The sequence below is a fragment of the Nematolebias whitei genome, chromosome 10, assembly GCF_014905685.2.
Source record: "Nematolebias whitei isolate Nwh7 chromosome 10, NemWhi1, whole genome shotgun sequence".
Classification (NCBI taxonomy): domain Eukaryota; kingdom Metazoa; phylum Chordata; class Actinopteri; order Cyprinodontiformes; family Rivulidae; genus Nematolebias; species Nematolebias whitei.
Window position 1 is genome coordinate 47,403,580 of NC_056507.1, and position 14,951 is coordinate 47,418,530.

Here is a 14,951-nt window from a genome sequence, read left to right on the forward strand (position 1 = left end):
GACGTTATGTTTAGAAAATAAACGTCTCAGTTTCTCTGATACTCCCTCAACATATGGAATGACCACTGGTCTGGGTCTGGGTTCCTCCTTTTCACCTGTTGGCTGACTGGAGTCCTGTTTGGGTTTCTTCTCTGCTTTTAGGAAGGCCCAGTTAGGATATCCACATTACTCTACAGCCTGTCTTGTGTGGGATTTCTCCTTCTGCCTGGCTCCTGAGCTAGTGGGGACGCTGTCTGCTCTGTGATACAGAGTCCTGATGACTCATAACTTGTGCTCCAAAGGGTGATGGGAGTCTACATTTTTTGTTGTTTTGCTTTGTTTAGTTTTTTTTGAATGTCCAGAGGACCAGATTTAACTTTTTTAGATTTTTCTACTTGGATTATTGAGCATGCATCAGGATATTATGAAAATAGTTCCAAGCCGAGTTCATGTAATCAGTTAACAGAATACGATGCCAGTCAAAGTGAGACAGATCCCACAGGAATGACTGTTCACAAAAATGTTTCAGATCCCTTTTTTTAATTAATCTGGGTTTAGTAGGTGGAAGTTTAATATCTCTCAAAGCAGCTGTCACACAATGATCACTCAAAATATCAGCGAATACACCTGTACCAGGGAATTTGTGAGGCATATTAGTTAGAAAATGGTCTAAGATGGAGGATTTTTCAGGACGGTTTTTGTTTAATCTAGTGGGAGAGTTGATCAATTGGGTAAGATTGAGAGACTGGCAACATTTCTTGAATTTATCACAGAGGGGGGTCGACTTACCCCAATCAATGTTGAGGTCTCCAGCCAAACGGATCTCTTTGAATTTTAAATTACCAAGAAATTCCATCAGGGCAGACAGAGCCTCAGGTGTTGCTGAAGGTGGGCGGTAACAACAGACTACAGTTAAGATCTGGCCTCCATTCAAGGTGATGTTTACAGATAAGGCTTCAAACTGGTTTGGAATTGTTTTAGAAGACACAGGACTAGCAACCAAAGAGTCTCTGATGTAAACAGCGACCCCCACCCCCCTTTTTTGACGATCACAGCGGTAGATGTTAAATCCATTGATTGCCAGGTCAATATTTAGTACAGATTCATTGAGCCAGGTTTCAGAGATGAAGATAACATCTGTCCCAGAAAAGCTGACCAGAATTTTCAAGGCATCAAGTTTTCTCAGAAGGCTACGAGCGTTTACATGCAGAAAATGAAGACCAGACACGTTCTTAAAGTCATTTGGTGTCATATAAATAGTGGGGGGTCCAGGGTTGGGCTGAATCCATGAGAGCAGTAACAACATTATTGTCAGACATTTTCTTGTGTTTTTTGTGACTGATATGTAATTACAGGAGTTAACAGTGTGTTAATTTGCCCCCATAATCGAACCATGAGAAACATTATTGAAGACGCGATCATTCAGAACCTAAAAACAGTGAAAGTTGCAGTGATGGGCAGATTCAGGTGTATTAACAAGATTCAGTGACTCCAGATAATCTGAGAAATGAAAATAGTGACAGTAATATGAATGATACAGAAAAGTTTCAGACCATAAAACGTCACAGATCAAATGGGCAAACAAACCCGACGAGGTGGCCCAACTGCAGTTTGAGTTGGGCTGAGGGGGGCTCCGGCCCCCCAGTGAAGATGGATGGATGCTCCCATGGGAAACAGAAGCTGGGTCCAGAATCAACAGGCCGAAACAGAAACGGATAATTCGCAGCAAATAGCAGAGCGAGCTGCCAGAAAATCCTCCTGAAGTGAAAGGCATGATCCTGCTCGTTTCAGGTCAATAGGGGACAACAGCGTGATCCGGAATAAAATTAATTATTACCCAGGTGAGTTTTGATGGAGGCCTGCAGCAACTCCGATGCAAACTCCGAACTTCACTCGAGCACCACATAGCCCTGCTCCTTCACGCTGCTCCTCCGCTTCTCTACACGCCACCTCCGCACCCGACAGCACGAGAGGCACCCCCGGTGAAAAAAAAAACTGACCGGAGAGGCTGAGGCTGAAGTCGACACTGGTCCGGTCTGGTTCTGCTGCAGTCCGGCTCCGGCGCTCCACAACTCGAGAGACGAAGAGGCTGAATATGTCCCTGGCCCGGTTCTGCTCCGGTCCTGTGGCCCGGTCCGGCGGCGCATCAAAGCATCGGAGTGTCTCCTCCAGGTGAACACAGCGATTCCACGGAGGTGGACAGTCCTTCGGTAAAAGTAACGGGCTGCTCACTGAAGCTGAGACCGGCTCTGTTGAAGATGAAATCCCCCACAGCCACCTCGGTTTGGTTCTGGTCCAGTTCGAGGGTCACAGGTACACTTCCCCCACACCAATGAAGACACCACGAGGGCCAGTCCAGCAGAAAACCAGCAAAATACCACCCGGCGATTTTTGTTGGAACCAGGTAGAACCACAAAGGTCCAGATGAGAGATCGTTGAGGTCCAGAGAGAGAGAGGAGAAACACTGGACCTTAGTGCAACGACTCCCCAGCTTGAGGAGTCACCTGGCCGGCAGGGTGCGCTCAGAGTGACCGGTGGATTGGGAGCGGCCGGTCCTGGACCAAAATATATTTTTGGACGGTCCCGTCCGCCTCTCTGGTCACTGAACATCAAATTCGGTTGGAAGGGGGACCAACTTTAGTCCGGTTAGAAAAACGTTTCAGTTTAATGATAAAAGACTGCAGAGAAGCCGGAGGGAGCTGCCGTTCATCAGCTCGCCGGAAGTGGGACTCTGTGAACTGTGAACTATGTGTACTCATCACCGTCCGAGATGAGCCTGATGAGGTTGGTGTCATCTGCCAACTTAATAAGTTTCACAGAGTCATGGCTGGAGGTGCAGCAGTTGGTGTACATGGAGAAAAGCAGGAGGGAAAGCACACAGCCCTGTGGAGATCCTGTGCTTACAGTCTGAGTGTCCGAGACAGCTCTCCCCAGCCGCACGCACTGACTCCGGTCTGTCAGGAAGTCTGTGATCCACCTGCAGGTGGAGTCAGGTACATTGAGCAGGGAGAGCTTGTCTTGGAGCAGAGCAGGGAGGATGGTGTTAAATGCAGAGCTGAAGTCCACGAACAGGATCCTGGCATAGGTTCCTGGCGAGTCCAGGTGCTGCAGGATGAAGTGAAGAGCCAGGTTTATTGCGTCATCTACAGACCTGTTGGCCCTGTAGGCAAACTACAGGGGGTCCAGGAAGGGGTTGGTGATGGACTTGAGGTGAGATGAAACCAAACGTTCAAAGGTTTTCATGACTACAGACGTGAGAGCCACAGGTCTGTAGTCATTTAGTCCTGTGACACGTGGCTTCTTGGGGACAGGGACGATGATGGAGGACTTGAAAAAGGCTGGGACGTGTCATGACTCCAGAGAAGAGGTGAAGACCTAAGCCAACTCTCCAGCACAATGTCTCAGCATGGAGGGTGACACAAGATCTGGGCCTTCAGCCTTATGTGTGTTCAGCCTTTTAAAAAGCCTCCTTACTTCATCCTCTTGTACAGAGATAGCAAGGGGTTGTCGAGGGCAGTCCCAAGTGCTTAAACCAGTTGAGCTGGGGTTGGTGTGGAGGATGGAAGAATGTGAGTCCATGACATCAAAGCGTGAATAGAAGTCATTCAGATCGTTTGCCAGTTTGAGATTGTCTGTAGAATGAGGTGCTCTGGGCTTGTAATTATCTCTTTCAGCCCCCTCCAGACAGAGGCAGAGTCGTTTGCAGAGAACTGTTGTTCCAGCCGTGTGTTGTACCTGGATTTAGCCTTCGACACCTCCCTGCTAAATCCATACTTCGCATGTCTGTAGTTGTCTCTGTCCCCCTCTCTGAAAGCAGCCTCCTTCTGCTGACGAAGCTGTCTTAGTTTGGATGTTGTTGTGGATAGAATACCACGTCGTGTTCAAAACGGCGGAGGCGTCGCCCTTCGTATAAAAGATTTATTTGACACAACATGGGTTACAGATATTCAGAGACAAACAGTTACATTAATAAGATATATGCATATAAATGGAGCATTAAGAACAAACCGCCTCGTGCGTGCCTCTCTGAAAATGCTCAGTGCGCGTGCGTCATTCCCGGCCTTTTATCCCCGTTTGAGAAGGCTAGCTTCCTGATTGGTTCAGCTTCTGTCGCTATGGTTACGACGTAGCCCGCCCCCTCAAGGACGTTACGTCTATATTTCAGATAAGTTTTGGTTCGGCTTTTGTTTAAAGTTTAACTTGCTATTATACTTTAGGGATATAAAATGATTCGTGTCTAAATTGTTTATGCGTAATAATTAATACTATTAATTATTACCTATCTCCTGGGTGTTATCATGGTTATACTCTTAATTTGATTTTACTTAGTCAAACTATACTGTCTAAATTAAAGAGCTGTTCTAGCTTTATTTATGTTAATCAGTCTGCTCTCTGGCCTGATTTGATTGCTCGTAATTTATCAAATGTGAACTTGTAAAATTATCTTTAGCTACTATGAGATTATATTTAAAGGTCAACTAGTTAGAATTAGCAAACACTTTCTATAAACATAGTTCAACCTTGGAAGAAAGACACACACACACTTTATATGACATGACATTTGAGTGCTTGATAGGAATTATAAAAAGGTATAAAATATTAAATCCAACAATGTGAACCAGTTTTTATCATTATTGAAAATGACTCTGGAGCATGATGGGATGATGCTGTTCTCACAGAAATGTATATATGACGTCACAGTGTTTGTGTATTTGTCTAGACTGTCTGTAGAAGTCCTGAACAGGTCCCAGTCTGTGGTGTCCAAACGTGCGTAGCTCCTCCACAGCTTCACTGGTCCACTTTTTGGATGTCCTTACCACAGGTTTTGAGAGCTTCAGTCTCTGTCTGTATGCAGGTATGAGGTGAATCATCTCATGATCTGAGAGACCCAGGGCAGCACGAGGCACAGCACGATAAGCACCGCTCACTGTGGTGTAACAGTGATCCAGCGTGTTTCCTTCTCTGGTCGGGCATTTAATAAACTGTTTATATTTAGGTAGTTCATGCCTGAGGTTTGCTTTGTTAAAATCTCCAAGGATTATAACAAGAGAGTCCGGAAAAGTCCGCTCTACACTCGTAATCTGGTCCGCGAGCGCGCGCTCAGCCTCGTGCACATCCGTGCACGGTGGTATCTAAACCGCGGCCAGAATAAATTAAGTTAACTCACGTGGAGAGTAGAACGGTTTGCAGTTTATGAAGAGATATTCCAGAGAAGGAGAGCAGTGCAGGGAGATCACTGTCTTGTCGGAGCACTAGGCGTTGTTGATAAAAAAAGAGTCTCCTCCGCCTTTTTTCTTTCCTCCGGAAAGTTCTTGCTGTCTGTCAGAGCGGAGGAGCTGGAAACCCTCGAGATGGAGCGCGGAGTCCGGGGTCTTCTCGTTGAGCCATGTCTCCGTGAAGCACAGCACACAGGAGGAGGAAAATCGCTGTTCCTTCTCATCAGCAGCGCTGTCTCGTCCATTTTGTTGTAGAGGGAACGGACGTTGGAGAGAAATATTCCAGGTAAAGGCGTGCGTGTACCGCGCCTCCGGAGACACACGAGCGCTCCGGCTCTTCTGCCCCTCAGATCAGCAGCAACATGAAACCGATCAGTAGCAACTTGAAACCGATCAGCAGCAACATGAAACAGATCAGCAGCAACATGAAACAGATCAGCAGCAACATGATGTGATTTTTCCACAGTAATTATTTTGGTTAGATATTCATGAGTCTAACAGCCTCAGGGTAGAAGCTGTTCCTCAGTCTAGTGGTTCTACACTTAATGCTCATCAACCTCCTTCCTGAGGGGAGCAGAGCAAAAAGTGTGTGTGCTGGGTGAGTGTGGTCCTTCATGATGCAGGTGGCCCTCTTCCTGCATCTGGAGGTGTAGATTTCTGTGATGGTGGGGAGGCTGACTCCAACATCTTCTGTGCAGCCTTCACCACTCTCTGCAAAGCTTTTCTTTCTGCAGCTGTGCAGCCTCCATGCCACACGTTGATGCTGGAGCACAGGATGCTCTCCACTGCACACCTGTAGAAGGAGGTGAGGACTGAACTTCCCAGACCAGCTCGTCTCTGAGGAAGTAGAGTTTCTGATGAAATCTCCAATGCACGTTAAGTTTTCTCTTCAAAATGAGTGTCCATGACCGTCAGAATGTGACTGAACAAGTTTTCACAAACGAAGAAAAAGCAGATGACGTAATTGATAAGAGAGGAAAGACTAATTTGGCGTTGTGGAAGTGTTTCAGCTATCTAAGATCTGATAAACTGCAGGTTTCAGTCAGTGTGCTGCAAAATGTGACGGAGAGTCAAGAATAAAAGTTTGAGCTGAGGTGTCTCTGAAACAACACCCCGAGCTGTATCAAAAGAGAAACACAAGCAGCGAACTCAGAAATTTACTGCATGTGTTGTTTGGTTATGCAGTTTAAAGTTAAAACTATTAATATTGACAATGTTGAGAGTTACATTTTTTGAAGGCTAAATATAAATAAAAGGTGAACATTAATTTATTTGTACAGTTTATACAGTTTTTCCAAGGCTTTTATATTGTTTATGTCAATATCGAATTATATCGTTATCGACCAAAATTAAGAAATATATCGTGATATAAGTTTTGGTCATATCGTCCAGCCCTAGGGTCTGTTATTACTCACAATAAAAGCTTTCTGAGAGGGAGGCAGTTGGACATGGAGGCTCCGCCCCATTTAATGATGGATGGGTTCTCTTCACAAAGATGGCTTCCTTCACTCCTCTCTCAAACCAACATTTCTTTCCATCAAGCACATGCACATGTTCATCTTGTTTCTTTCTCAGGGGTCTTTGTTCCTGAGGACCTGACTGAACCTCGTTGAGCAGCACCAGGGCATGTTGCACTGCTGGTTGTTTTAGGAATTAGATTTATATGAAGTTATTAAACAGAAATCTATTTTTAAGTGTAAATTGCATCTTCAGTTTGTGACACGTTTTTAAATGGAACATGTTGGTAATCAGTAGCTAATTTAATTTACTGTAATCTTACATAACAAAGACTTTGCAGGTGTTGACTGCAGCTGCAGAAGGGGCTTCATGTGTTGAAGGTAAAGATCCAGAGATTTCCGAGTCCACAGAAGTGTTCATCTTTGATGTGGTTCATTACACCTGAGCAGGAGCTCACCTGACTGAGTGTTGGAGACCAGAGAATATGTACATTTTCAGGTGCAGTCTCACTGAATTCTTAGCTTGCGACCAACAAGACTGTTTTTGGAATCTGGCCTGTTTCTGTGTGCATGGCATGCAACACTGAATTCTAAGCCTGGCACTTTATTTTCCTGCCTACCACCACCTCATATGAAATTAAATAAAAATCTGCCTCATTTATACTGACGAGTACAACTGCTGTCTTTATTTTCTGTGATAGTCATAAAATGCAAATTGTTTGGTAGTTTGCTTTAATATGACAACATGCTTGTGTAGTAAAAAGGGAAAAGTACTCCCCGATTAATTTATCATGCCTCTGGCTTCATTTATGTTCTAGAATTGCTTCGCTCCAGGGGGCTGCATTTTGGAGAAGCTCTTTACTTTGATTCTGAGATATTGCTTTAGAAAACTTTAATTCCTCTTTTTCTGGATGCAAATCTCTTTTTGGATGATTACTTCCTCTGGTATCACATGCTGTGCAGCTGGAAGGATTTTTACTGAAACCTCTTTACTCTTGGACATTTGTTATGATGCGTAACCATGACAACAAGGTGTTTTTAACAACAGGGAGCAGCTGATTAACATCTCAAAAAGTTCAAATAATACCTTAACTACAGCCCCAAATCCCAAATGAATTGTAAAGGAGGCATCGTGGATGCATTCCCATCTACCTGGCAGAGGTGCTCCAGTACCTGACCGCCAAGATCCTGGAGCTGGTAGGAAACACAGCTCATGACAACGGGAGGATTTGATTATCCCCCAACACCTGCAGCTCTTTGTCTGCAATGATGAGGAGCTCAACAAGCTGCGGGGAGGAGTGATCATTGCTCGAGAAGGAATTATGGCTGGCATCTGCCCAGGAGGACCAAAAGATCCACCCTGTCCAGATAGACAGATTGATACCTGTGTCTATATTCTTCAGATCTGTTGGACGGACCGCTGCGGGGATCCTTCCTGCTCACAGCCATCAGCATGTAGAACAACTCTTTTATGAAACCAGGGTTATGAGCTACAACATTTATTTTACCTTTGGATTTTTCATTCATTCAACCTTTATTTAGAAAGACTAATCCCATTGAACCTTGGGGACTCATTAACAAGAGGATTAATTAAAGGATTAATAAAATGGAGTGGAATAATAAATATCATAAAAGTCCATGCTCAATAATCCAGGTATACAATCCAACAATTGTCAGTCAGGTCATCTGGACGGTTTCTTTTTTTGCTGAAACATTTCACCTTCCATCCGGAAGGCTTCATCAGTCAAGAAAGCACACAGCACAAAACTGATTCTTCCCCCAAACAGGAGCATTGACTTTTTTGGTTTTGAACCAGTTTGACATGACTGCCATCGTGGAAGAGGGCCGGCAACAGAGGAGGGGGTGTGCCAAAGACACCATCTTAGCACCAACATAACTGGTTTGTTCCAGTTTGGAGTAAGCTGTTTGAGGGAAGAATCAGTTTTGTGTTGTGTGTTTCCTTGACTGATGAAGCCTTTTGGATGGAAGGTGAAATGTTTCAGCAAAAAAAGAAACCGTCCAGATGACCTGACTGAAAATTGTTAGATTAATTAAGATCATTGCTTCCAAACCTATCTAAGTAAAGGTTGAATGAAAAAATTCTGAGGCCATGGTCGTGAGCTGGAAAAGGGTAGAGTGCTTTCTCTGGGTCAGGAAGGAGGTCCTGCCCCAAGTGGAGGAGTTTAAGTATCTCGGGGTCTTGGTTCACGAATGAGGGAAAAATGGAGCGAGAGATGGATAGGCGGATAGTTGCGGCATCTGCAGTGAAGCGGGCACTGTACCAGTCTGTCGTGAAGAAAGAGCTGAGTCAAAAGGCAAAGCTCTCGGTTTATCGGTCTATCTACATTCCTACCCTCTTTGGGTTGGGTTGTCTCCCTTTGGGTTGTGACCGAAAGAACAAGATCACAGGTACAAGTGGCTGAAATGAGTTTTCTCTGCAGAGGATCTGGGCTCTCCCTTAGAGATAGGGTGAGAAGCTCGGTCATCTGGGAGGGACTCGGAGAAGAGCCGCTGCTTCTTCATGTTGAGAGGAGCCAGTTGAGGTGGCTCTGGCATCTGGTTAGGATGCCACCTGGACGCCTCCCTGGTGAAGTGTTCCAGATATGTCCCACTGAGAGGAGACCCAGAGGAAGACCCAGGACACACTGGAGGGACTACGGCATGTTTCTCGGCTGGCCTGGAAACGCCTTGGGAGTCACCTGGAGGAGATGGCCCAAGTGGCTGGGGAGAGGGAAATCTAGGCCTCCCTACTTAGGCTGTTACCTCCTGCGACCCGAACCCGGATAAGCGGAAGAAAATGGATGGATGGATGGATGGATTAATAATGTATCTTTGAATTTAATTTAGAGGAGCTGGGAGAAAGTCATTCCTCTTGCTGGTAAACTCAAAGTAAGGGAAAAGCTCCAAGTCCAAATTTAGGTCTCCCTTTTAATTCCTTAAAATGTATTTTTCAATGATTTTCTTGTTGTGTTTTCAGGAGGTTCGTCTGATTGACTATGAGAAGATGGTTGATGCTAATGGTTATCGAATCGTGGCGTTTGGTCAGTGGGCAGGTGTTGCAGGTACGTGATCATAGATTATTCCATTAGTATTCTTCATTAGTTCTGAAGAGTACGGTAGTTGTTCTGACGCTGTTGTACCAGCAAACATCAAAGGGTAGATCATTTACTGGAAACCACATTTACCAGACTGGGATATGACCACAGCTGCTAAATCAATTAAAACAACCATTCTTGACTCATGCTGATGAAGATTCTCAGTCATCCAGGACATGATGAATTCAAAAAAGCGTTCAATACAAAAACAACTGGACAAAGAGAAAAGCCGTCTCTTAACAGAGGAAGAGGCCTCAGATTTTCACTATCTAAAACATATAATGCAACTTTAAGACAGATTCCCAGCCGGTTTTCACACCTGACGGGAACAGAGGGGCCTCGTCTGTGAATTAGAGGAACAAAAGACTCTTACTGTTAAGGTGTTTAGGTGTGAATTGCCAATCTACATATGTGTGTGTGTCTTATCTCACTCAGCCTTATAACCTGAATCCCTCACTCACTGCTCTTTGAATTGAGTAAGCTCCTTGGATGAGGAGCGAAACGTCTTCTGTTACAAATAAAGTCCTGTTGTTTTTTTATTGAACGCTATTTTGAACCATTCTTGACACTGTCAGTACATTTCACCTGACTGTAAAGGAAAACTAGTCTACAGTCTTCCATCCTCTGAGCATCAGGACATAATAAACTTATCTGATCAAGCTCAAAGTTAAGGTTGTTTACTGTCATTCGCATCACATGTGGTACATGAGGTGGAATGAAATTGTGTACACCGGGTCCCAGTTACATCCAACAAAAGTAAATTGTAAACGAAAAATAGTATTAAGATCTAAGATATGAACTAAGAAATGTGCTAAACTAAGAATACGCTAAACACGTAATAGTTCAAAAACAATACGCCCGAACAACAGCAGCACGAACATGAGTCTGTGTGAGCAGATGAATACGAATGACTACAGCAGCATGAAATAAATCAGCAGCATGAGATCAGCATCATGGATAGTCAGCAGCACATATCAACAACCAAGTGGCGTTAGTGATTTTTTTTCCACAGTGTGATAATCCTGAATAAGGATTCATGAGTAACAGCTTCAGGGTAGAAGCTGTTCCTCAGCCTAGTGGTTCTACACTTAATCTTCCTCAACCTTTTGCCTGAGGGGAGCAGGGCAAAAAGTTTGTGTGCTGGTTGAGTGGGGTCCTTCATGATGCAGGTGGCCCTCTTCCTGCATCTGGAGGTGTAGACGTCTGAGATGGTGGGGTGACTGACTCCACCAGTCTTTTGTGCAACTTCACCACTCTGCAATGGTTTTCTTTCTTCAGTTGTGCAGCCTCCATGCCACACGTGGATGCTGGAGCACAGGATGCTCTCCACTGCACACCTGTAGAAGGAGGTGAAGACTAAGCTTCCTAGTCCAGCTTGTCTCAGCCACCTGAAGAAGTAAGAGTCTCTGATGAACTTTCTTGATCAGGCTAGTAGTGCTGTTGCCCCAGCTGAGTTTGTCGTTCAGGTGCACACCCAAGTACTTGTAGCTGGAGATCACTTCCACTGCAGATCCTCCTATATGCAGGGGGTGGGAGGTAAGTGTGTTTGTTCCGTCTAAAGTCCACGACCATCTTCTTCATCTTCTTCACATTGATGTGAAGGTTATTCTTCCTGCACCAGCTCTCCAGGTGTTCCACCTCCTGCCTGTAGCTGGACTCATTGTTGTTTACGATTCATCCCATGGGTAGCTGCACAATCATACATGAGCAGAGTAAACAGGAGAGGGCTCAGCACACATCCCTGAGGGGAGCCAGTGCTGAGGGTTATGGTGGTGGAGGAGAAGTTGTGGATCCTCACTGACTGTGACCTATCTTTTAAGTAGTCCTGAGGAAACATGGTCTTTCATTCCATTGCTATGCTGATGACTGCCAGATCTACCTGCTTGTGAAACCAGCAAGTGTTTGCTCCATTCACCCTCTGTTAAAATGTCTGGACGACATTAAGGCCTGGATGGCTTCAAATTTCTTAAGTTTTAACAATGAGAAGACTGAAGTCATTGTCTTTAGCCGTAGCTCAACTGCCGCCACTGATCCTGTCAACCTGGACTCTCTTCAGCCATATCTTACGCAGTCTGGTAAAAAATCTCGGGATGGTTTTAGACTCCGACTTCAAGTTTGACAAACTCTGTTCTGCAGAAAAGCTTCTTCCAACTCAGACAGGTAGCTAAGCTCAAGCCAGTGTTGTCCAGACCCGACCTTGAGAAACTTGTCCACGCCTTTGTCACGACCCGATTGGACTATTGTAACGCACTGTATGCTGGGATCAGCCAGGCCTCCATCTCACGTCTTCAGCTTGTCCAGAATGCTGCTGCTCGGCTTTTAACCGGAACTCGTAGGTCTGAACATATTCCTCCAGTTCTGTCCTCCCTTCACTGGCTCCCTGTTCCTACGAGGATAGTCTTTAAAATTCTTCTGTTGACCTTCAAATGCCTAAATGGCCTCGCACCCCTTTACCTCTCTGAGCTTCTGGAACCTTACGTTCCCTCTCGGGCCCTGAGATCATCAGATCAGCTGCTTTTGGCTGTTCCTAAAACAAGAAGCTCAGAGGAGATTGGGCTTTTTCAGTCATGGGCCCCAAACTCTGGAACAACCTGCCCCCCAGCATCAGGCAGGCCACCTCCCTTCCTCACTTCAAATCCCTGCTGAAAACTCATATGTTCTCTCAGACATTTCATACAGTGTAAATTGATCTAGTGTTTTTTTAATCTGTGACACTATGTTTTAAATGCTTTTTATTAATTCTTCAGTTATTATTATTAGTGTATTGTATATATATGTTTATATATTTTTCTCTTTAATTTACTCATTGATTGTTGTTGTTGTTAAGCACTTTGATAACAGGTCCTGTTTTAAATGTGCTCTATAAATAAAGGTGACTTGACTTGACTAGTCTAGGACCTGAAGGGCTTAGTCCTAGTGTCAGGAGTTTGTCCATCAGGGTTTGGGGGATCATGATATTGAAGGCAGACGTGAAGTCCACAGAGTATATGGACATAGGGAAACTGGTGCAGAAGAAGAGTTAATGGAATATAATGGAGAAAAAAAACTGAAAAGTAAATTTTTGATAAAAGTTAAACATTGTAGAGTGTTTGTCTTGTTTTTTTACAGGAATGATCAACAGTCTGCATGGATTGGGGCTCCGCTTCTTGGCTCTCGGCCATCACACTCCCTTCATGGTAAGTCAACTCAATCAATACACAAATACCTTGCCCTAAAAAGTACACCTCAAAAGTATTTTAATATTTAATCTTTTCTGTTTGTAGCATATTGGCATGGCACATAACTACAGGAACGTCAGCCAGGCCATCCAAGCAGTGAGGGATTGTGGATATGAGATTTCTATAGGGCTCATGCCCAAATCCATCGGTCCCGTCACATTCTGTTTCACCGGAACAGGAAATGTCTCCAAGGTACACAAAGGTCCAACTGTAGACACAAACAATACCATGTACTAGGGGTTGAACGACTACATAATTTTTAAACACAACATTAACATAATAAAACTACAGTAGAACTCGAGTAGTTGATGACATCATAGGATCTAAAGATGAAAAAAAATAAATAAATAAAATAAAACCGCAAAAAAGCGTAATTTATTATTTACAAAAAAAGACCAACAAAACATTGGGAGAGTATATTATGCTCCTATCATTTATCATACTGCAAATAAGTCACAGGAAAACCAAAACTATTCGTTATTATTATTAAGCTGCAAAAGTGAAAGAAACGTGCAGCACGTCAAAAACTAAACTAAAAAACAGTGGGAGGGTCGACCACCCCACACCACCACCAGCTGTGGTGCGCATTAGGTTTATAGATTAATATGTTTATAGTATCCTGATACATGCTCAATAATCCAGGTAGAAAAATCGAAAAAAGTTCAATCTGGTCCTCTGGACATTCAAAAAACAAGAAAACAAAAAAGACAAAAAACAAAACAAAGCAAAAAAATGTAGAAACGTTTCGTCTCTCATCCGAGAGACTTCCTCAGTCTGAGGTGCTGTATTCAGCTCAGTCTCTTAAATAGCACCTTCTCAGAGTGGATCAACCAGTTTGCTGCTGACAACCAGAACCAGCTGATCACATGCTCAAGAAGGACCATCAGCCTAGCAATGGATCATTAGCACCTGATGGCTGTTTACTATTCACAGGGGGTTGAGTGATACTAGCAATCACAGCATTGTAAGAGGGGGACAGTTGAACCCACAGTCCTCCACCCCTGTTTAATGATGGACGATTTCTTTTCACAAAGATGGCCTCCTTTACTCCTCTCTCAAACCATCGTTCCTCTCTGTCCAGGATGTGAACATCCTCATCCCTGAAAGAGTGACCACTGGCCTTGAGATGAGTGTAGACATCAGAGTCCTGGCCTGATGATGTTGATCTTCTGTGCTGGGCCATCCTTTTGGCCAGTGGCTGTTTAGATTCCCCGATGTAAGACTGATCACCCTCCTGACACTGAACAGCATACACAACATTGCTCTGTTTGTGCCGGGGGACTGGATCTTTGGGATGAACCAGTCTTTGCCGTAATGTATTTTGGGGTTTAAAAGCCACTGGGACGTTATGTTTAGAAAATAAACGTCTCAGTTTCTCTGATACTCATAACCACTTATGAACCTCTGAAAAGAGATCTAGGAAGTGGTTACAAGAAGGAGTTAATAGATTGCCTGAAAAATTTGGAGCAGGACAAGGCTATTGACCATATCAATCAATCAACCTTTATTTATACAGGTAAATCCCATTGAGCCTCGAGGACTCATTTACAAGAGAGACCTGATATTCTGTACCACAGACTGTACCCAGGGGAGGCCACACCTAGTCTGTATGGTTTACCTAAAATCCACAAACAAGGTGTACCTTTAAGACCTATTGTTAGCATGATTAACTCTGTCACTTACAATGTTTCCAAATATCTGGCGTCTGTACTCATCCCTTTAGTTGGCAGCTCAGAACACCACATACAGAACACCATGGACTTTGTGGATAAGGTGAGGGATGTCATCATGAAGACTGATGAAACAATGGTCTCTTTTGATGTCACATCACTCTTTACGTGCATTCCTGTTGATGATGTAGTAGAGGTGGTCAGTTTAAAATTAAAGTCAGACACCACTCTGAGCAGCAGGACCACGCTTTCCACAGAACAACTGTGTCAACTCTTGAAACTGTGCCTGCAGTCAACCTACTTCACATATGGGGAG

The 14,951-nt window shown here is 44.2% G+C and overlaps 1 protein-coding gene across 1 annotated transcript in view; it reads left to right on the forward strand.

Annotated features, from left to right (window-relative positions):
- Positions 1-14,951, forward strand: part of aass (aminoadipate-semialdehyde synthase) — a gene marked incomplete at its 3' end in the record, with an annotated part of 190,092 nt that overhangs the window by 73,617 nt on the left and 101,524 nt on the right. The window contains 3 exon segments of the mRNA XM_037683658.1: positions 9,630-9,714; positions 12,856-12,923; positions 13,011-13,157. Coding sequence (XP_037539586.1) covers positions 9,630-9,714; positions 12,856-12,923; positions 13,011-13,157 — 300 coding nt within the window.